General features: G+C 31.3%; 2 protein-coding genes across 2 annotated transcripts; both read left to right on the forward strand.

Annotated features, from left to right (window-relative positions):
* Positions 1-838: 838 nt before the first annotated feature.
* Positions 839-1896, forward strand: LOC115707381 (small ribosomal subunit protein eS27y). Its single transcript, XM_030635332.2, has 4 exons — positions 839-996; positions 1196-1297; positions 1401-1429; positions 1538-1896. The coding sequence occupies exons 1-4, from the start codon at positions 994-996 to the stop codon at positions 1662-1664; spliced, it is 261 nt and encodes an 86-aa protein (XP_030491192.1). The 5' UTR covers positions 839-993; the 3' UTR covers positions 1665-1896.
* A 14445-nt stretch (positions 1897-16341) lies between these two features.
* Positions 16342-18105, forward strand: LOC115708265 (protein BIG GRAIN 1-like A). Its single transcript, XM_030636488.2, has one exon. The coding sequence runs from the start codon at positions 16802-16804 to the stop codon at positions 17978-17980; it is 1179 nt and encodes a 392-aa protein (XP_030492348.2). The 5' UTR covers positions 16342-16801; the 3' UTR covers positions 17981-18105.
* Positions 18106-25275: the final 7170 nt, after the last annotated feature.

Consider the following 25275-nt stretch of genomic DNA (forward strand, 5'->3'; position numbering starts at 1 on the left):
TATTAGAGCATGTACCAACCACCCACTTCAGGAAGTCTTACAAAAGCCCGATGCTTCTGGTCGACTACTCAAATGGGCAATTAAGTTAGAACAATATGAAATTACTTATCAACTGAGGACAGTGATAAAAAGTCAAGCTTTAGCAAATTTTGTAATGGAATGTACGGGTAATGAAGATATGGATTCAGAAATTAGTCCTGAGCCTAATAAAGAAAAAGATCCTCTTCTAGAGAAAAAATCCGAGGAAAAACAAGTCTAGAAACTACACGTGGATAAGTCATCCACTAATCAACTGTCTGGGATAGGAATTGCTCTCATTACACCTCGAGAGCAACATTTGCACGGAGCAGTTAAATTTATATTCACATCATCTAATAATGAAGTCTAGTATGAGACACTCATAGTTAGACTCAAACTTGCTCAAGAAGTACATGTTGAATACCTGGACATTTGTAGTGACTCGGGATGAGTCGTTAATAATGTTTAGGGAAAATACATGGTTTGAGGAGAAAAGATGATGGTATACCTAAGCAAAATCTAAGACCTCTTGCCACAATTCAAAGGATATGCCATCACGCAAATCTCAAGGGAAGAAAACGCAACTATTAACACCTTAACACGATTAGCGAACATCACTGTAACTAATAAGACAAACTTATTTTCATACATTTAAGTAAGATGTTTTTCAAAAAAAAAAAAAAAAGAAGGCGTTAGTGTAATTATATGTTATTTTAGGGTGACATTGTAATTTGAGAAAACTTAAGGTGTTAGAAGTGAATATTAATATTTATGAGAAAGGGCCGAGGTGTGCTTAAAACCCTGGTTCAATATACGGGTCCAGATCAGATCCAACGGCCCACATATCTCACCTTCGTCTAGTATTTATTCATCGCTACTGCTAGGGATTACACTCTCTCCAACCTTCTCGACTCAATTGTCTCTCGCCTTTCTAGGGTTTGCTTGTGTTGCCCAAAGCTTCCTTCGGCTTTCAACATGGTAACGTCAATTTCGAACTTCTTCTCTTTGTTTTTCAGTTTATTTTACATAATTGCTTAAACCTATTCCATTCGTTTTCTTCGATCGATTACTTATTATGCTTTGTTTTGAATTTTGAATTATTTGATTTTGTTTTTATGGTTCTTCCGGCTCTAATATCTTATAAAACATCTTATTTGTATGTGTATATGTATTTTAGGTTCTCCAAAACGACATTGATTTGCTAAACCCACCGGCGGAGCTTGAGAAGAAAAAGCACAAGCTCAAGCGCCTTGTTCAGTCCCCTAATTCGTTCTTCATGGTAATAAAAATTAAATCTTTTACTTAATTAGAGTTCTTTTATACATGATTGACTTGTATCTGGGTTTGCTAACTTTATTGTGGTTCTTTTTTTTATCCTACAGGATGTGAAATGTCAAGGCTGCTTCAATATGTAAGTCCTTGGAGAAAAATCTCTGTTTTGAATGTATTGTTCAGTATGTAATCTTTAGTGGGTTTGTGCTGAATTTTGCTCTTATGATTTATGTTTTGAAATATGCAGAACAACTGTTTTCAGCCACTCACAAACTGTGGTGGTGTGTGGCAATTGCCAGACCGTATTGTGCCAGCCTACAGGTGGGCGTGCTAGACTCACTGAGGGGTGCTCCTTTAGAAGAAAGGGAGATTAAAAACTTGTTAGTTCTTGTTCTTTGTTTGATCATGGTGGAGAGAGATTTTAGTTAGCCATTACTTGTTAAAGGGATTGAAATTAAGTATGGTTTTGTTTTTCCTATGATATGTTGATTTTGGTTAAAGCTTTTTTTAAGCTTTGAATTTACTTCTCTTGTTGCAATTTTTGTTTCTTAATATGGTGGATTTTTGGTTTCTATATTAAAGGCAACATGTTTATTGTTTAAGTTATGATGCTCTTCTCAGTGTATATGTTTTGGCTTCGTAGTCTGAATTGTTGAATTCCTTACTCTATGCTTGTGTGTCTTTATCAATCGAGTGTGTTTTTTCCCACTTCAACAATATCGACTCTCCTTAATATGCACTTAAGGAGTATTGAAGATTTACATGGCAATGACATGAAATAGGGTGTAGTAGATGCTTTAAACAAGAGAAATTTTTAGAACCTTTATTTTGATGGAATGTCTCTATTCATAAGAACAAATTTCAGCTTTATTTTCTCCGTTCTGGTATCTACTATCTATAGTTGTGCCAATATATTAGAATCATTAAAGTGGTTATGTACTTAACATATGAATTAAGAATAAGAATAAGAAGCAGATTTAGCCTCACACTTTTAGCTGCTTATCATTTTAGGAGTACTTGCTTGCTTCCATAGACTATTTTTTTTTATTGATAAGGCCCAATTGGACTTTTATGTAACGACATTCTACGAGAGACTTCTATCAAGTAATCTGTATAAATTATTCGTCAAAATTCATTTGGATTTGTTTGGTTGGGTTTTATTAATGGAATTAATAATAATTGAAATGCAATCCATTGTATTGTCAATTCCATTCCGAATAGAAGCATTGAAATGTATGGATTTCTATCATTTTAGCAGAATGACTTCTTTGGAAGACACAAAATGTGAGATTAAAATTTTAATCTAATTCTACATATTCTTTTCTCACCTTCATTCCTATTCATTCAAGTTCTAATTTGGCTTGTGTTTCAAATGCCCAACCAAGAAGTGAAATACTTTAAATATTTTTAATCATGGCTTGGTCTGTTTTCTGTTTCACTAATTGATTTGGTTAACGTGCATTCTTAGTGGTCAGTGTCGAAACAATATAAATGATTATTTAGGGAATCCGATTGCCTAAAACGCGTTATTGATTATCTTTTCGAAAGTTTTATTTTAGCACAAGCTTAAGATAAAGTGAGATGGGAGCTCTGTTTTCATAAAAGAAAAAGTGAGATGGGAGCTATCTCTGCTGTGGAATTGGAAATGTTTGTCAAGTTAATCGAAATAGCCATTTTATACATATGCATAAACTTCTAAACTAGAAGCTTTCTTCATTCTACCATTAAATTTAAAACGGTTTTGCTTAAGAAATTGTGAATATGTAATGGGTTTTAGTGCTTTGAAGCATCTTAGTTTGTACAGTCTCAACAAAATTTAATTTTATAACCAAGGCAAATATATATATTTATAGAATGTCTTCAGAAAAGTCACCACGTCTATAAACTTACACGATTATGAACATATAAAGTAGGCTTTAAAAATTAGATCTTCTATTAATTGATTGTTTTTGTTGTTTTTTCTTAGGAATTGATAGTTGTTTAATTGGCCTTGAGGTAATTTAGGATGGTTAGCAGGCGTTTGATGAGTTGCTATTGCTAATCCTAAAATAATAGGAATTTGAATTAGGGCTGTTTGATCCAACTTTTTTCTTCTCATCTGATCCAATTCAATTAGTAATTGAATTTAGAAAATCATCATCTGATTCGATGTAAGATTTCAAAATCCAATCCAATCAAATTATTAATTGATATTGAATACGATTTAAGGAAAAAGGATGGAGTTACTAGGTTTAAATAAATGTATTGCTAAATAAAGAGATGTTTATTTATTTTTTTAATATTTTTATATATATAAAGAATATTTTAATATATATTAATTATAATTGAATTTGATAGATTTTTAATTTAATTTTTTAACCCAATCCAATTGTAATTGGATATTTAATTTTTTGTAATTAAATTGGATTAGATTAATTCAGTTAAATTGAATCCGATTGAATATTGTCCAACCTTAATAATAATAATAATAATAATAAAGTAAATTGCAAAATTTATTGGATGAAACAAGTTATAACAAAAATCACTTTAAGCTAAACAAAAAATATAAGAGACTCCCAACATAATAGTCTCATCCTTTTGGTCGACACAAGAGTTGTATAAAGATTCAACATCACACTGACCTTGCACTGCAATAAGGAGCATAGCTCAATAGAGTATTACAATATAAAAAACTGGTCTGCCATTTTTAATTAGCACCCAACGTGGAAGATTTCTCATCATCATATTCAATCTTTTAGATCTCAACCTAAAAGTCAATAGAGCTAGCTAACCTGAAAAAATAACACACAAATACAATAAGAACAAGCATGTACATCTCCAAATTCACGAACGAAAAGAATTTATATATATGTTTATATATTTAAAGTTATATTCCATTGCCCAACATAAAAAAATATCATCGGAAAAAAAGAAAAAAAGAAGAGAAAAAAAAAAAACGAAATCCTCCGCACATGAGAAAATTTATTTAAGATAGAGAATTACAATAAAGGAGACTATTCTTAATATTGCATTATTAAGTTGTTACTACCTAATAATTGACTCTAGTGAAGTGCTAAGGAAATACAATAGTGTAAAGATATTTTACTTAAACACTTTTATTAACATAAAATTTAGAAATGGTCTTATTGATTTTATACACACAAATGACTCGCGAAATTTAGAAGAGTTAATTTTTTTTTTTCTTTTAAGATTATAGTAAATTATTTTAGTATGTTTAAGTATAGAGTAATTAACCATTTTGTTCTCTTACATTAGATTAAGGGTACGACAACAAAACTGAAATTATCAAATCAAACTCTTACCGTCCACTCAGATAACTAAAGTTGTATACATTTATGTAAAAAAAATTTGTTTCATAATAGGACTATGTATAGGTTATATCAATTTTTTTTTTAATATTGTAGTTTTTTTTTTTTTTTTTTTTTTTTTTTTTGCTTTTTACATATAAATCCCAAAAGAAATGTAAGAGTTCAAAATTCCTTTTCCAACCAGACAAATCTTTAGTCAACTTTTGCCCTTATCTAGAGTTAAAATTGAAGCTCAATGTTGATCATGTAGTTGTGTCCTCTTCCAAAGAAAAAGAAAAAAATAAAACAAAACAAAATAAAATATGTACAGTACTAGTATAGAATTAGGTAGACTTAGGAAGGGGTTTATAGAATTTATCTCTTTTGAATGATGTAACTAATGATGGTTGTTGTTCACTTTCTTCTATCTCAACCATTGAACTAGTGTTTGTGTATCTTATTATTATTATTATTATTATTATTATTATTATTATTATTATTATTATTATTATTATTATTATTATTATTATTATAATAATAATAAACTAAATATATTATTTATTCAATTATCAAAATTTTATCACAAATTAATATTTAATAGCTACTAAATATAATACAAATACCACAAATTACCAAAATACATGAGTAATATGAGACAAACATACACACACACAAATTTCTTTTATTACAAGGAATATTTACGCATAATTACTTAATACTTTAGGTTTGTAACCAGGAATTCAATGTTTTTAATTTTTAGCGATAAAACTACTCAATATTCCTAATAATATAATTTTATGCAATAATTTTTCAACTAAGGAAGAAAAATATCAATAACGTTCAAAATAATCAGTACTTTAAATTTATTTAAATATTAGAGATATTTTTGGCACTGTCATAAATTAAATATATATATATAAATATCACGAAAATTAAAAAAAATTCACAAATATTATTCATTTTTGTCTCCAAATATAAAAATTAATGATGAAATCCATAAAATATTAATAAATTTGAATAATTATAATAATTCATATAATTTAATAATAAATAGAAGTCTTATTCGATATTATAATATCGTATTGATTATACCATCATATAAATATAATAATATTTGACACACACTATTTGTAGAAGTATTAGTGGCATGCAAAATCCACCGCTAATAAGGGTAGTATTGGCTACAGAAATAAGATTTTGCTGCTAATGCTACTTGTATTATTATTTTTTATTAAAAAAGTACTATTGGCAGGCTCCACCATTATTGCCCGTCGCTAATAACTAGGCGGGAGTTTTCTTGCTTCTTTCATTCAAATTATTATTAGCGGTGAGCCCCATCGCTAATAATACTAAAAAAATTAAAATCCCATCAACGTACTACGAATCTAAGAAGAGATTGAAGAAATTAGGGTTGAGTTACAAGTCTATTCATGTCTATCAATACAACTGTTACTTATTTTACAATTAGAATACATCTAAGGAGGCTTGTTAAGTTTGTAGAAGTAGTCGATGGGTTACTTCTGAGAACAGTAACGAGGAAAAAGTTCCTTGCAAAGTGATGCGATACTTTCCGTTGATACCTTAACTCAAAAGACTATATAGTTCGAGGATTATATCGAAGAGCATGATATGACATCATACTGGCAAATTAAAAGATGATGGGTGATGCGATATTCGGTTGATGGTCTTGCTTGGAAAGAGTTTGATGCAAAGCATCCGGAGTTTTCAAGAGATCCAAGAAATGCTCAATTGAGGTTAGGTGCTGATGAATTTAATCCATTCGGTAACATGAGTCTTCCATACAATATGTGGCCGGTGGTATTGGCTATCTATAACCTACCACCTTGGTAAGCAGGGCCGGCCCTGAAACAAAGTGGGCCATAGGGAAGAAAAAAATTTTGGGCCCTTATGTTAGAAATAATGTGGTATTTTTCAAAATCAGTAAAAGAAATATACAATTTTAAATGAGAAAAAAAAATTTAGGGCCCCTGGGCTGGGTGGGCCCTAGGCACAGGCCTAGCCCGCCTATGCCCAGGGCCGGCTCTGTTGGTAAGGTATGAAAGATAATTATTTTATACTAGCCGTTCTTATTCTTGGTGCAAAATCTCAAGGTAAAGACATGGATATATTTTTAAGATCGTTAGTAGACGAGTGAAAGGAGTTGTGGAGTAATGGAGTACCCACGAGAGATATTTTAACCAACACGATGTTTACAAAGCGTGCAACGTTTTTGTGGACAGTGAATGATTTTCTTGCTCGTAGTAGCTTGTCTAGATGGAGTTGTCAATGTCACGAAGCTTGTCCTACTTGTAATGAAGACACAACTTCTATTCGAGTAATCGGGAGAGACCTCTTATATGGCCATAGAAGGTTTTTGCCAAGTAATCATGCAATGAAAAGAAACACTCGATTTAATGAAAATGTTGAAATAAGACCTCCTCCGAGACGATTTACTTGTGAGGAGATATTAGAACAAGTTAATGCTCTCAAACTGTAAATTCTAGAATATCATCAAGATTTTAGAGGCATGAAACCAGTGGCGGACTCATGATTTAAAGTGAGGGAGCATATTTTTTTTAGGTAAGGCAAGGAAAAAAGTAAAGTTAAAAAGAAAAAAAAAATACTATTGGTGAAAACTCTTGAGTTCTATCTTATATGTTATCCATTTTAACCATTAAATTAATATTAATATTATGCTTATAAATATCATCTTTTATTACAAATATATGTCATAGTTAACTAAAATGTACATACATTTTTTTTAGAAAGGACGATTGTCCCGCCTCGCTTCTATGTGGGTCTGCCTATGCGTGAAACATAGAAGAGTTGTGGAAGATGGTGATTGGAGGAAAAAATTATTTTCTACGAGCTGGAGTAGTGGAGCACAAATATTTTAAAGCACAATACAGATGTCATGCATGTTGAGAAGAATGTGTGTGATAGTCTCCTTGGCATCATCTTAGATAATGATAAATCTAAGGATACCACCAATGCAAGACATGATTTAAAAAAATAGGTGTCAGGGAATCATTGTGGATTTATGAAGATGAAAATGGAAGGTTGAAAAAACCGCATGCTCCTTATGTTTTGACAGTTAGAAATTTATATGAATAAAATAAAATATATGAATGTGTATATAAAATGCGAAATTAAATGAACATATACACAATGTAACTATAGGATCGAAATACTTTCAGCCATTGATTCTTTGAGCTTCAGTCCTATACAAGCTTTGATCTGCAAAAAAAAAAAAAAAAGAAACTGATCAGTGTGGGTAATCGGGCTTCCAAGCTCTCTCTGCTCTATTTAGATAAATTTACTGTGTTTCACAGAATGAGTAGTGAGCTCGGGAACAAAGACCCTATATTTATATAGGTGAGATCTTTCATCAAAGTATCTGGCATAATTAATTGTCAGAATATTTTAAAAATTAAATCGAGTAACTGAAATATTAAGTATTTAAAATGACCATAATTAGAATATTTTAATTAATTATTAAATAATTAATTATATTTTCTAAATCAAATCAAATCAAATATTTGATTTGTTATTATATAAAAATATTCTACCATTGACTCCTGAAAATAGACAACTATTTTGTCAATTTGTTAAAAGAATCAAGTTTCTCGATGGCTTCTATTCAAATTTAAAGAGCAAAGTTTTTACAGATGAGTCAAATATTCTTGGGTAAAAATCCCAAAATTGTCATGTCATGCTCGCTTTAACATCTGACTCAGATTATTTAGCAACCTTTTACAAAGGTTGTATAGTAAATGGTATTTAATTTATTACGGTTGAAAGAGATGAAAAGCAAAACACACAAAATAGAGGAGTTAGTGTTGCTAGAACTAAAGGGTTTTATCATTATGGCACACTTGAAAATGTATTAACCATGTCTTATATTGGTACATATAAAATGACATTGATTGAATGCAGGTACTATAACACTAATCCAATAACAAAGAAAAAAATCACTGAATATAATATAACCAGTATAAATATACGAGAATTTCAGTATCAAGATGAGTCGTATATACTTGCTAACCAAGCTAAGCAAGTTTTCTATCTTCAAGATCCACTTAGAGATCACGATTGGAATGTTGTTGAAGATGTTAACCATCGAAAAATTTAGGACATTAATGACAATGAAGACGAGACAGATGTTAATGTTGTACATGATTCAAACTCATTAAATTTTATGTTGACGGTTGATCTCAAAGAGTTGATTTTACAATCGGATGAACTAGCTGTAATTGTTGAACCTAACAACCAAGCAGTGGATGTTGAGGAAAAAAAAACAATGAAACTGGATGAAGATTACGTTGATAAAGAAATTGATGACTTACTAGTTGAACTTGTTGAGGATGAAAACAAAAATTTGGTGAATGGTGGAAATGCTAGTGATTCCTCTTTGTAGCTTTAATTTTACTTTTGTTTGTAGTAAGACTCTAATGATTGAATAACACTTTGTTTCTAATTTGTATTTATGCTTGTGTCATCTTTTATTTGTCTGATTTTCATTTCCTGGATTTTTATTTATGTAAAATTATTTTCACATTTATATATTGTTCTTCTACAAATTAAAGTATAATATTAGCTTATATAGAGATGTACCACAGTGGAGATGGTGGTGGTATGGACCCCTGATCCTTCTAGAGTGCCGTTGTCCTGGCAATCAGGTTTCATATTTTTCATCTCAATATTATTCTTACTCTAAATACATAATTATTTTCTAATGTACTAATATAATAATTTTTTCCTTGAAATAAAGCCCAACCAACAATTAGAAAAGGGTCGTGATCCTGCTTCAAACAATGAACTTGAAAAAGGAAGAAGGGAAGCTGATAAACCATTAGACGTTCAGGTGGAACTCAGTACGGACAAAGTATTTGAGATTGAAGCCAACACTTATGTTCAATTTATGGGCCAGCAAGTAACTATTTTGTGTCCAGGTTATCATTACAATTTTTTCGATGTACCCCAATAATATAATGATCAAGTGATTAATCGAATAAGAGTGAGTGATTTTCAATTATCTATGGTTTCAATTATTTTATAAAGTCATTTAAGAATTAAATAAATCCTTATTTACTTTATCATGCAGTTTTATTTTGATATAGACAAGAATTCACATCGAGACCTACTAATGGGAACTCTTTATACGAAAATGGCAGAGAGATATAATGAGAGAAAGACCACCAGACATAAGTAGTTTAAGCAATATTACTCAAAACCAGAAGATTGAGAGAAAGTTCTTGACCTGCGCCCTGACCACTTGAATAAGAAGAGTTAGAGCCTATTTACGAACTGTACATTAGCGTATTTTTTAAAGCGCTTAAAAAAATAAAACAAATATACAACTGATGAAATATCCAACAGCACTAGTCACAAGATTATTGGCTTCTATAAGTTACACATTTGTAAGTAATAATATTTATTATTTATTTTAAAAATATAATGTATCTTTAAACACATTATAAACTCTTTTATTTATTTATTATTTTTTATATAGGAAGGTCCACCAAAAGAGCATGTGGTCGATGCATGGAGGGTGACTCATACGAAAAAACTATCTGGTGGTTTTGTACACGAAGCTGTTGCAGAAGATTTTGTAAGTAAATAAAATATTCTATTGTTAAATTTCAAATATTATATCAATTATATGTTCTAATAATGTTTATTTAAATAGGGAGAACTGCGTAAGGAGCTTGATAGGAAACGACTCGAAAGACAATCTCAGAGTGATACATCTGGTACTGAATCTGATAGTAGTTATCAATTCGAGGTACTTAAAAAGTTCTTGGAGAAAGACCTGACTATCAAAGAGGTGCGGGTTATAGGATCAAAGACAAAGGAAAGAACTCATACAATCAAAGTCAGTTAGCTGCGCATCCTCTGTCCCCTAATGAAATGTACAACACTATGGCAGATATTTTTGCAACTATACATGACACATTAGGTAGCAGTTTGATACCTGAACAACCTGCCAATTTATATAACCCATATTTTGACAATTTTATCCAAATGTACAGTCAATCACAATCTCTTGGTAGTTCGTCTTCTTAGAGTTATGTCGCTCCACCACAACCTCAACACCAGCATTCTCCGTAGGACCAACACTAGTCTGGTCAACAGCAGGGAAATCAACTTGTTGTTGGAATTATTTTACCAGGATCTTAGATCTACTCACAAGTATGTTGATTAACAACCTAAAAATAAACTTCTAAAACGAATATAATTAAACACATATAAAGTATGAGAAACCTTATATTGGTTGCAGCGGAATAATATGTCTCCTTCCACTCAAATCTCTAACCCTTGATTCCTTTCTGTAGCAGAGTATAATCAAGATCTGAGCCCGAATGTCCTTCTTTGTTGACTCTGAATTCTACACAGTCTTCCTCACTATGATTGAGGTATTAATTGATGTGTGTGGGCACTACTCTATCACTTAGAGGGATTTCGAAAACAGAGAAGAAAGAGAGAGAGAGAGTGGCGGCTTCAAGAGTGTTTGAGTGAAAGAAAATAATGCAATAATGTGTGTGTGAAACCTGAAGCCTTTTCCTTCTATTTATAGAATACCACATAGGGTTAAGGTTGAATTACTTGGTATTAAAAAATGAAAAATAAATGATAAAAGGGAAGCAAAGGTGGCCGACCATAGCAATATGGAAACAAGCCTCTCACTTTTGCAACTTTCCTATTTCATCATTTTTAGTTTTCCATTTTCTCAAAGATTGCCAATTCTCTCATTCAACTACATAAATGTCAAATCTAATTATTTAATAACTATAATTAATTATTAAATAATATATTGTCATTTATTTTATTTATTAATAAAAACTAATCAAAGTTTCCCAATTAATAAATATACCCTGTAAACTCTCTATTTACTGTTTTACCCTTAATAAGTGATAAACTCACAAATAGACATAGTCTAATCTTGAGAATTATAATTGATTAATTAAAACTAATTAAATGAGTCTTACAAGTAATATTGTCTCAACTAGTGTGGGGACCATGGGTCTATATATCCGAGCTTCCAATAAGCAGATCAAGAATTTACAACTTAAATTCACTGACTTATTAATTCTTCGTTGAATCCACGCATAGAACTTTGAATCGCACTCTCAGTTATATAGAACGCTCTATATGTTCCACCATATAGACACGTCATTAATTATCTATTGTTATAATCCTAATTTGATCAATGATCCTCTATATGGATGATTTACACTGTAAAGGGATTTAATTACCGTAACACCCTACAATGTATTTTATCCTTAAAACACTTAACCCTGTATAAATGATATTTCAACTAAGTGAAATGAGTACTCCACCATTTATTTTCGTTTGGTTAAGCTCGAAGGAAATCATCCTTTACTTTCTATTCGCTAGATAGAAGCTATAGATTTCATATTTATGTTAGCGCTCCCACTCAATTGCACTACCGTGTTCCCAAAATGTACGTATCACCCTCACTCAAAAGTAGGCTTAACTAACAAATCAAAGAACACGAATAATACTCTTGAGATTGAGCCTAATCATATCACGATTAAGATCATTTGATCTAGGATCAACTAAGTGATATTGAATCGAATAGATATTACGCTAAGTTTAATAAATCTATATCAAAATCAATATCGGTCCATTCCAATGCATACTCCATGCATCCAACCCAAGCTTTACTTTAACCAATGTTCTGGAAAGAACATAGCATTTCACCAAATGCAAGTAAACTCTGTTGTAGATTGTCATATCAGTAAAACCCTAGTGTTCTGATAAATCTAGGAATCTTTAATCACATAGTCATGTTTACTTTCCACTGTGTTGACAACACAATAAACATGATCAAGTATGTGAAAAGGGTTTGAATGAATTTATAAATTAAATAGACAAACAATTGATAAGATGAACCAAAACATACACAAATAAATAAAAAATACTTCTGTTATTTTATTGATATTGAATAATCTGGATTACATTGAAATAGAGTTTTATTTAGGGCATAAAACCCAACACTTGTATATGGAACCCCTTAATTTGCAGTCTCCTTCGCTCGGTTCAAATATTATTGATTTTGGGATATTTGGGAGTTCTTCGTAGGAGCCACAATTTTTTTCAAGCTTAATACTCAACCAAACTCAGTTAGAGGAACTTACACTTGCTTTATCGTCAGATCATCCATATGTTCCTTCTCCTCCATAGCCATCGAGACCTCCCAATAATAATAATGTGAATTAAGACTTTTTTTTAAAGACCTTAATGATAATTTTTTTAGAATAATTAGTTTAAGTTTGTTAATAATTTAGACACTACAAATATTAAGTATATTTTATTTATTTAGTTTAATTTGAGACATTGAAATAGTAATGAATATTGTATTTATTATTTAGTGTTAAATTATAATATTTAAAATTAGTTAAATTATATTTAATTTTTATATAAATTTATATATTATTTATAATTTATTATTAATTTTTATATTTATATTTAATTTTAATATAATTAATTTATTTTTATTATTTAAATATTTAATTATTAGTGGCAGACAATAGCAGTGGATGCCCACCGCTAATAACTATTAATAGCGTTCAACTATTAGCAGCATGTCATTAGCAGTGGATACCCCATTACTAATGACCAATTACAGTGTATTTTATCATTAATAGCGACGAACTCCTCCGCGCTATTAATTATTGATAAATGTTATAGTGACACACTCGATAAGAAAATATTATAATACCAAAATTAACTTCTAGAAGGTCCGAAGTGGTTACTTAAATTGGGGTGTTATTCATCCAATCCGCACTTCTAAGTGTGGATTTTATATTTTGGCTCCAATTCAATTCGCATAATAAGTTAAATTCAATCTACTTTAATCCGTAAAAGTACAAATTTGATCAATTATTTTAGATTGGTTACTTTTTAATATTAAATTATTTAATATCTATTAAAAAATAATTTTATCCACATTACTAACAAAAAAAAAAAAACAAATTATTATTATTTTTTGTCTCCAACAATAAATTTAAATAAATAAAATAAAAGATAACAAATTCAAAAGAAGAAGAAAATAAATAGTATGTATAAAGAAATTTTTAATTTTGTTTTAGATTATATTTTTTTATAAATAAAAATGAAATATACATTTGATCTATCAAATTTTGAAATATATATTTGTATATGTCTTAGATTTTTTACAACAATATATGTATTAGATTTTTAAATAATTTTTTTCACATTAAAATATATATGTAAAATTTTAAAAATATATATATAAATATGTGTGAATTGGATTGAATATGTTACTTTTATATATCAAATAACATTCTATCCACACAATTGTCGATTTTAGATTTTTCAATTTAATCTACTGTTGTGATAAATCTAACACGCAAGTATACGTATCGTTTTAACAAGTAATACTTAGGTAAGTGAGATCGTTCCCACAAGGACTGCAGCTAAGTACCAATCAACTGAATTCTTGTTTCTATTTATTGGTAGAATCAATAATAAAGTTGAATAATTAAATAACTAAAAATTAACAACCAAAAAAATAATAATAAAGAGTGTAATTAATTATGGATGAATATTTAGGAATATGAATCATGTTAGTTCAGGTTCTCAATTGTTAATGTTAATTATTTATTCTATCCATTTTGGAGTTGACAGATTATCAAATTAACCCTAACTCTTCTCAAATCATTAAGGTCCTAAATCATATATTATCTACTTACATCTCTGAAGTAAATTAACATATAACTTGCATTAAATTCAGAATATAAAAATTACATAAGCTATGTAAATACTCTCGTTTTACATCAAAACTTATGTTTGTCCTATTAGAGCATTCCTAATATTCACTTCTCAGATTTCATATTAGAATCATAAATCACATTCAAGATGGCCAGTCAAAATAGAGTCAGGCTACATTCGTCAAAATAGAGACGGACTCCTTGGTTGCTGCTACAGCCTTTGACATGCTCAATTACCATTTGGTTGGGATACTTACCCTCTGTTTTGTGAATGCTTGAACATGTGTAAGTCTTTTGACAAGGTCATTGTGTGTCATGTGAATCGAGAGAACAATATAATGGCTGATGTGCTAGCCTGCTGGGCGAGAGTGCACAAGGCAGAGGCCACTGGCCTCTTAAGGGTTGTAGCCCCCTCATGTGGTTATTAGTTTTCTTTGCTTTCAATAAAAGTTTTTTACCCATTAAAAAAAAAGATGGCCAATCTAAAATATGTAATTAAAACAAATAAGAATAAATCACACAATATAGGGAAGACAAACTAATAATCACATTACCTGAATTAAAGAAACATCATCTAACATTCTTCATATCCCTAAATTGGGAATTTAGTTCAAAAAGCTCATGTTCACATCCATAAAAATTGAAACAGAAGTTAACATAAAGACATAAAAAGGAGAAGAAAGAACTAGTTGGTGATCTTCCTCCGGGTCGCCACAATTGCTTCCTTTGCCTCCTCCTTCATCTCTAGGGTTTAATTTTTGCCTCCCTTTACCTCTAAAACACGCAACCCTTATATAGACATTAGGGTTGCTATCTTTGAATGGTGAAAGTCAAAAACTGCCAAAAATTCTCGTGTTTCGCCCATAGTCGCGACTACAAAGCCTAGTCGCAACCATAGGCTAATTTCGAAAAACAAGCTCTCTGCCTGCTCCATAGTCGCGACCATGAAAAAGGGTCGTGACCATGAAAAATGGTGGTCGCGACTACTAAAGCAAATTTGACAGCTTCAGCATCTTTCAGTAAAATATGCATAACTTTCACATTTGATTCAAGATGTGTTGGAAAGAAGAAAAAGAAATCTAAAGCTTCTATGTTTTGACTTTTTCCAAAATTTGATCAGAACATAGTCAAATTTAGACTTGAAGTTTCAGCTTTATTTTCTTACAAAATTTTCTCTATTCTATAGATTATTGTTTTCTAAAATTTGATCGATTGATGTATTCCAAGTGTAAAATCTGAAACAAAAAAAAAAATAATAATAATAAGCGTAATTCTATTTAAAAAAAAAAAATAACAAAGAAAAAAAACAACTATAAAAATTGACCCAAAAATGTAGGCTAAAAATAGCCTAACATCTACACAAGTGAAGATATTCTTACTTTGAGGATTTAATAATGCAAATTTAATTAGATAATTTATGAATACCCTTAAATTAAACTTGATTCTCTACAACTATCACTTAAATTCACGTCTGGTTTACTTTTTTTTTTTTTTTATATACGTAATAAATAAAGAATATTTATGGATATTCATGTAAGGACACGATTAATATTAGTTTAATCGTATACTGATTATGCTTGAGGTGACAAACTTACAAACAGAACCAACGAAATTGTATAAAATTACACTTTAGTAATATTGGCTTGTTTCAGTGCTAAAAAAATCAATAGATTATTGTTGTTACTAGAGTTTGGTATGGGAGTTATAGACTTGCTGGGAAAAGAAATGTTCACTCAACACATGTTTCGTAAATTAAATTTCAATGGTAATGTTAGCCCTTCCTCCAACACAAATTTGTAGTTACGTAGCAAATCTCACTTATTATTTTTGTCAAGAAAAGGAGAAGAATTTTTTATCGTTAGGGGTATAAAAACATAATAAAAGCATACCCTACCACGGTAGAATTTTCAATATAAAAAAGTTGATATATATTATTGGTATAAAAAAGAAAAATGAAAACGACAGAAACTGTAAAAGTAAATAAAAAAATAAAGAAAGAAAGAGAGAGAGAAGGAAGGTGGAAGAAGAGGAGGTGTGCATTGTGCAAGACCATAATTCACCCGCACGCATGGCCAATTCTTTATATATTATTATTATAAAACACTCTCTCGCTTTCCAATACCATTGTTCAGTTTTACACGAAGACGTAGTACAAAACACACACATGACACACGAGAGAAAAGAAAAAAACAACATTACATATTTATAAACAAATTCATACTGTTTTTTTTTTCTGTCACTCTCACTTCACTTCTTCTGTTTATATAATTTTTTTCTTTCACATGAACAAAGATCTACTTGCAATTCCATTAATCTCTTTTTGCAGCTTTTGACGTTCTCAAACCCAACACTACAGCTCTCTGTTTTTTTTTCTTTCTTTTTCCTCTCCTTATAATAAATCTGTTCTCTCTGATCTGTGACTTGACTAGACTGAAGTACTAGAGTGAGAAGTAATCTATTCTGAGTATGGATAAGTGGGAGAAAGAAACTAACCCACGAAGGAGAAGAACTCCATCTTTCTCTTCCTCTCTTCTTGACGTTATCTACCGTTCGATTGACGAATCCAAGGGTGGTGATCATCACCAACAAGAGGAAGACCAAGCTACAACTACTACTAGAGTAGCTGTGAAGAAAAAGCAGAAAGAAGAGAAAGAGAGAACCAATCTACGCCGAGCTATTATGATAGAGAGTTGGATCGAGAAACAGAGCGTTCAAAGTTCTACTCTTTCAACTTCAGCTTCAACCTCTTCGGCTGATTCAAGCTCAGGTGCTCTGTGGTCTTCCTCCGAAACAGAGTCAACCCGAAAATACAGATCCAAAACGAAGCCGTTTCGAGCCACTACTACTGATACTACTGGGGTATCATCGTATTCATCGTTCTCTTCTGAGCAGTCAAAGAAAAAGATCACATCTACCCAGTTTGAGCAGAAGATGATGAAGAAGACTCCGAAACCGGAACAGAGCGGTGGGTTTTCGAAGACGAAGCTCAAGGCTTTGAAAATCTATGGAGAATTAAAAAAAGTGAAGCAACCCATTTCGCCTGGGGGTCGTATAGCCACCTTTATTAACTCTATTTTCAATTCGGGCAACGTTAAAAAGGCCAAAATGTGTTATGTTGGAGCGGTTGAGGATGTGACTTCGGAGAATATTTCTAAGTCGGGTTGTTCCACTGCTTCCACTTTCTCTAGGTCTTGTCTGAGCAAAACGACGACGTCTTCTAGAGCCAAACACACTCTAAATGGTGGCGCTACCAAAAGGTCCGTAAGGTTTTATCCCGTTAATGTGATTCTAGGCGAAGATAAATGTGCTTATGAACAGGACCCAAGTTTAATGCCATTGTCAGCCATTAGAGGCTTTGTTAGAAGCTCATCGTTGAAAGAAGAAGAGCCCAGAAAAGATAATAATAAGAAGAGTGTTGAAAGAGAAACTCGAAGTTTCCTTAGAGGTTTCTGTGATGTTAATGGTGAAGCTGATGATGAAGAAGAAGAAGATGATGATGATGATGATGGTGAGAGCTATTCGAGTTCTGATCTCTTTGAGCTAGATCACCTTGTTGGGATTGGAAGATACAGAGAAGAACTTCCTGTTTATGAAACTACAAATCTCAAAACTAATCAAGCCATTGCAAATGGTTTGATATTGTAATTTTATTATTGTTTATTTTTAATTTTCAAAACCCAAAAAAGGGAAGTTAAAAAAATGTCAGTGTAAGTTGATGGTTTAGTTTTTGGGGATTGAATTCATGAACAAGTTATAGTATTTTTTTAACTTTTTCCATTTTTCTTTTAGCCAATTAAGTTGAACTACTAGTTTAAGATTTATCATAGTTTGATCCGTGGTAGAAGAAAGCAAAGAAAAAAAAAAGGTTGGTTAGTTTTGCTAGAAGAGAAAGTCATATGAATTATTGAATTTATGGCGTAATTTGCAATTGAAACGTGTAATAACCAAAAAATTATTTGCAAAATTTGTTTCTAATTTTACAATAATTACTAATTAACAATCAAGCTTTTGTGGGTTTAGCGTCACTCATAAAAAGTTGAATTAAAAAGAGAGATGAAAAAAGCAGAGACAAATCTTCTCTGCTATGAGATTGGAGAAAGAAGAAAAGTAAAAGAAAGTGAAAGATTTTTTTTATTATTATTTTTTGTAATTTTTTCACTTTTTCACAGGCTTGTCACATGGTCACAAAGTTAAATTAGGCCCCCTTTTAAACTAAGAGAATGGGAAATGATTGAGATCCCATAACTTTTTTGTTGTTGGTTCAATTTCTTTGGCTATTTGGTTATCATTTCCAAATGGGTAATAATAATCATAGTCATTTTTGCAAAGCCAATTTCAAATAAAGATAATTTTGTTTCCGATGGGCATATTTAGTTTTGGTAATTTTGAACATACACATGAACAGAGTAGAAGAAAATACAAATCTAAACACAAGAGATTTCCATGTCTCTGACATAAAGATAATGAAGATGCATTCTTCTTCACCCTTAGCAGACAAGTAGGGTCTTAAGTAAGGAATCTAAGAAGTCAAAATAGAGCAGAAGATAATATATGATGGCAAATATGCAAACTAACTTTTTTTACAAACCGATTTGAGAAAAAAGATGAAGGAAAAAAAAATACATAAAGTTGTGATCAAACTCAATATTCTTGAAATGATATGGGACACTAGTGGCCAATAACGTTGACTTTCAACACCACCTCTTCATGACCTTCTTCCAAAAAAAGAAGAGCTTATTCATTGAGACAAAAAAAACAAAAGAATTGTAAATGGATTAGGAGAATTTGTCAAGAAAGTCTTTTTATTTTTTATTTTTTCCCTTTTGTGAAAAGGAAGGTGACATGTCTTGTAGAGTTGATAGAAATAATGTCATGGGGCAATAATTTCTCTTCTCTGTTAATATGCCATCATATTATTTTAGCTCAACATTTTACTTCACATTTAAGAGTTCAACAATCTCAGTATAAATAATAGAGGTTTAGAGGTTAAGTTATTATTAGAAAGAGATTTTTAGCTTATGTGTTAAGTAGGGTAACTAATTTTTTCTTTTTTCACCTGTTAAATCAACTTTTTCTTTTTAACGAGCCTCTGTAGTAGAAGCGACTAACTTAATTATTTTATTTTATAATAAGAATGACACCTATAAACTAAACAACTAATAATAATAATAATAGTACAAATCATCCAAATTCATTTGTTTAAAACAAAAATGATAACACCCACTTGAATAAAAATTACACGAAGCTAAATATTCAACTATTGGTGGGAGAAAGAAAGCTACAAAATGTTGGAAGAAATAGTATTATATATACTATAATTTCAAAGTATTAAGACTAACTTGTTATCAATGAGCTGTTTTAAAAGTTTGTATTCTTCTATGTCATGAATATTGTTAAAATTCTCAAAATAATTATAATAGTGAATGAGAAATTATCACCTAAAAATAGTTAAATGAAAAACTAATTATGAGACTCATAGTATTTCCAAATGAAAAAGATGGTACTTTTTCAAATGTGTATATATAAAAATCTTTGCAAATATCAAGTGAAGCAAAATCACATCAAGCAATTTTTTTTTCTCTCTCTTGTTCGAAATGTGTTCATTAATTCTTTCAAAGATATGTGAGGACTCAGTTTAGCATCAACAGCTATATTTTAAATATTTTGATTTTTAATTTTAATTATTCTATAATTCTACATTCTCTCTATTTTTATTTTAAGTATCTTTTTAAGTTTATTTATTTTCACTTATAAACAATATCCTATACTAGTATTTTCCTAACAGAAATATCCATTAATCCTAACTTACATCCAAGCTAGCTATCTCGAGATTGTTAGTGCTATATAGATATATATGTTAGACTTTTTTTTGGGCTTACATTAAATTTTATTGGTTTTATTAAAACTTGGGTTGATTGATGATTCTTTCTTGTGTCATAGCGTGTTGTTGGTGATCAATTGTTAATGGGCTTAGCATACGTGAGTAAAGTCTAGTGAAGCGAAGTGTAGGCAGTTTTTCTAGTTGATGAAGCCTTTGCGGCCATGGGTTTTAGCTAAGTCCCCTCCTAACTCTATAAATACATATTGTCTCATCACAATTGTATACCTTTTGATAATCAGAGAAAATAAACTGCTTCTGATTTAGAGATCTAGGGAGGAAGACTTAGTTGATAGTATTGCACTATCAAATTGGAGTAACTGCTGTGGATCAATCAGAGATAATTGATATGGATCAATCAGGTACACATACTCAATTATCATAATACTACTATTGTGTTCTATGTTATATACAAATAGATCTTGGGTTAATTGTTAATTTATTTAACATGTGGTATCAGATAGCCTATTGTATATGATTTAGAACCTATAATTAGTATAATTAATTTGTATATGTTAATTATTCATAATTACATATTAATTTCGCTATTATTTTATGTTGAATTTTTTGTTTTTCAATCTTAAAAGTTTAGGGGTTTTATTCATTATTAAATTCTCTTTCTTTTGATATGTTATTTGCATAAAATTGTTGAGTAAATTAAGAGAATTTCAAGATTAAAATTTTAGGTTTGTTGTATTTTTGAATGATAAAATTATACATGGATTTTTTGATTATGATTATAATTGAATGAAATTGATTATGCATAAATGATTGTACATTGATTTCTAATACAACTACCTATTTCCATTAACGATTTAGTCTAAAACCCGTACGTTTCAAGATTTTTTTTTTTGGTTTGAAATTTTCGGATTCAATTTCTTGATCTACCATTATTTTGGATGTTTTATCCCAAATTGAATCCTTAGGTAGATTAGAAATTCCATCCCGACCAAAACCCATCCAAAATCCCCAATGTTTCGTCGATTTTTGGCCGGAATACGCTTGCAGACCCGACTGGGCCAATCCGGGTCGCGTGACCCGCCTCCAACCCGGCTTGGCCGAGGAAGAAGATGGAGGCCGAGCTGACGCCCACTCGCGCAAGCAAGCGCGTGGGCGCGTGGGACCCCCTCGGAGGTCGTTTTTCGACGATTTTTTTTTCCAGCGTGCTTAGAATTAAATTTCTGATTTTTCTATGATTTTTAATTAATTTTTTGACTCCGTTTAATAATTATTATTATTTTAATGATAATTATGTAGTTAAAAAAAATTATTAAAAATATTTTTGATAATTTTTCGAAATTTGTCAATCATAGAAAATTTTTTGAGTTTCTTCTCGTTCCATATGACATAGTCACTCTCTTGTTTAATTTATCTTGACTATGTAATCTCCACCAATATTCTTTATTTCACATTTTTTCCATTAATTGTTGTTCCAAAATTATAAAACTTGGTTGTTTGATACAAAAATAATGTGTTATGGTGGACACTTTATTTTTGCTTATCAATATAATAAAAGCAATTATATATCTCTTTTGGAAATTTGGTTGAAAATTATTAATTTTTAATGATTGTTTTATCACCAAATTTCACATGTTGAAGAAAATATTATATTTTTGGTTGACTATATGTGTAATTACTTGCCCAAAGGTAGTATTTACATATATTAGTTCACATTCCATGAAGTGAGTTAATATTAAATGTATATATTTTAATTATTTGCCCAAAGGTAATAATTTAAATATATAAATTTATTATTATTTTTTGCTTGAATTAATATATATTTTTAAGAAATTTATTTGCCCAAAGGTAATAAAATTCTTAAATGATATGTATTTTTTCCTTTGTTGTTAACTTCATGAAGGTAGATCATGTGTGTGTTATATTCTCACCCCAAAGGGGAGATTATAATGACCAGTTGATTCTACAATATTTTCTAATACATTGCTCATATTGCTTATTCAAGTTTTAATTTTTGAATTTTTCAGTCTCCCTTTCTGTGAACAACAATAATGCTTCCATCCATATTTTGAATGCTTCCAACTACAAGATATGGAAACGAGATGTGGAATTTACTTTAGGCATAATGGATATGGACTTGTGCCTACGAGAAGAAAAACCCGTAACGATCTTACGGACTCAAGATGCCGAGAGAACTCATCATGCACAATGGGAAAAGTCAAGTCGACTTAGTCTTCTTACTAGGAAAAGATCCATTCCTGAACATCTATTGAGTGGTTTGCCGTGACACTACAAATGCCAAAGAGTTTTTCAATGTTTGTAGAAAAATTATACGACAACGGGTGAAAACGCTGAAGCTGGACATCTTATGGATGAAATGACAACCATTAAGTATGATGAATTAAAAGGAGTGCGAGATTTTATTCTGAAATTGGTAAATATTCAGTCCAAGTTGAAAGATCATAATATTCCTCTTCCTGACTCTTTCATTATTCATCGAGCTCTTCATGCTCTTCCTGCCTCTTTCAGCCTAATCAAGACAGCCTACAACACTTACAATCAAACATGGACTATCAGCGACCTAATTTCTCGGTGTGTAACAAGAAAGCAAGCTTAAAAGGGAGAAGAATGAATCTGCTAACTATGTTTCTCACCTCAAGCCCAACAAAGGAAAAGGAAAATTCAAGAATAAAAATGATGGTGCTACAAAACAAAACGAATGGTAATGGTAAGGAGCATAAGAATAAACGAGAAGAATAACAACGGAAAGTCAAAATACTCTAATGTGAAGTGTTACTTTTGTGAAAAATTGGGGCATCGGAGAAATCGCATCACAAATTTAAGACTTGGTTAGAAAAGAAGGCACAATCAGGTAATCCATTGGCATGTGTTTGTTTTGAATCTAATCTAGTTGATGTTCCTATTGATTCTTGGTGGTTAGACAGTGGTGCTAATTGTTCATGTTTCGCTTCCTTACGTGGGCTAAGGGATCTCGGGAAGCCAAGTGAGAGGAGTCCAAGCTTAAAGTGGGCAATGATGTTCGAGTTGACGTTATCTATGTTGGAACATTTATTCTTGAATTACGATCTCGTGATAAGATTATTCGAACAATACTTTTTATGTTCCTACTTTTAAAAGGAATTTAGTTTCGCTTCCGCTTTTGGTTAAACAAGGATATTCTTTTCATTTTGCAAATGATAATGTTGACATTATGCTTCGACTCTCGAATTATTGGAAATTGCTTTTATTCCTTACGATGGTCTTTACAAGTTGTCATTGGCTCCTTTAAATTCCTCTTTTAATGTTGTGAATTTGGTGGGTAAAAGACCTCATGTTAAGGAAACATCCTTATTGTTATGGCACAAAAGATTGGGTCATATTTCCGGAAGAGAAAGGGTTGATCGTTTAGTTAAATCGAAATACTTCCTCCTCTTGATGCTTCGATTGGGATACTTGTGTTGATTGTACTCGTGGAAAATTGACTAAAACAAGAAAGAGACTCGCAAACCATGATCAATCTTTATTGGAAATTATCCACACGGAGACATCGATGGTCCTTATTCCACCACGTTGTGCGAAATAAGTATTTTATCACTTTTATCGATGATTTTTCTCGTTATGGATTCACCTATTTAATTAAAGAAAAATCTCGACGCCCTTGATAAACTCAAAATTTTTCGAAATGAGGTTGAGAAACAATTAGGAAGAGTCATCAAAGTTGTTCATTCCCGATCGTGGAGGAGAATATTATGGTCGTTATCTGATCCGGACAACACATGGGGCTTTTTGCGAGTACTTACAAGAAAATGGTATAGTTGCTCAATACACTATGCCCGGGTTCACTGTGAGCAAAATGGCGTTGCCGAAAGGAGAAATCGCACTCTCATGGATATGGTTAGAAGTATGATGAGTAGAACAAATCTTCCGTAGAGTTTTTATGGGGTGAAGCACTTATGACCGTAACTTATATTTTAAATCGTGTTCCCGAACTGCTTCCCAAGACCCCTTTGAGTTGTGGGTACTGGCGGAAGCCTAGTCTAAATCATCTTCGTGTATGGGGTTGTCCAACCGAAGTAAAGATTTATGATCCTAATTTGAAAAGTTAGATCCGAGAACAAATCGTCGTTATTTCATTGGTTATCCAATGCGCTCAAAAGGCTATCGCTTTTACCGTCCTACTCGTGGTACGCGAATTGTTGAATCTCGGACTCGCTAAATTTCGGAATTTGATGCTTTCGAGAAAATTCCTTCAACATCTCTTGAAATAGGGAGTCCTCTACAAGGAATTTGTATTCCTATGTCATTTTCAAGAGATGATAATAGTAGTCTTCATCCTACTCCGGTTGGTAATGCTCCCATTGTTGATGAATACATTGCTCCCGATATCGAAGATGATGAAGGCCCTATTATTGATGAAGTGGCCTATTAATGATGAAGCTCCTATTGATAATGAGAATCACATTTATTGAAGAAATTCCGATTGTGGAAGATGTTATTCAAAACAATGATCAACAAAGAGAAGTTATTCCGAAGTACCTCCTCTAAGAAGATCTCGCAGACAAAAAGAAGTCAACAAAGTGTCATGATAATTTTGTTTATCTTGGAGAAGGAGAATATGATATTGATCATTTCAGGATCCCGTCACTTTTAGTGAAGCACTTAATAGTCCACAATCTTCAAAATGGTTATAGCTACGGATGATGAGATCGACTCCATGAAGAAAAATGGTGTATGGGAGCTAGTTTTATTACTCGATGGTTTTAAACCAATAGGTTGTAAGTGGATTTTAAAGGCTAAAAGAGATAAAAAGGGACGATTGAAAGGTTTAAAGCGCGTTTAGTGGCTAAAGGCTTTACTCAAAGGGAAGGTATTGATTACACGAAACTTTCTCACTGTTTCCACTAAAGATTCATTCTTATTATGGCCTTAGTTGCGCATTTTGATTTAGAGTTGCATCAAATGGATGTTAAAAACTGCTTTTACGAATGGAGAATTGAATGAGGAAGTCTATATGTCTCAACTTTGAAGGCTACAAGGAGAAAGGAAAAGAACACTTGGTTTGCAAGTTGAAACGATCCATTTATGGTCTCAAACTGTGCATCTC

The sequence above is a fragment of the Cannabis sativa genome, chromosome 1 (assembly GCF_029168945.1).
Source record: "Cannabis sativa cultivar Pink pepper isolate KNU-18-1 chromosome 1, ASM2916894v1, whole genome shotgun sequence".
Lineage (NCBI taxonomy): Eukaryota > Viridiplantae > Streptophyta > Magnoliopsida > Rosales > Cannabaceae > Cannabis > Cannabis sativa.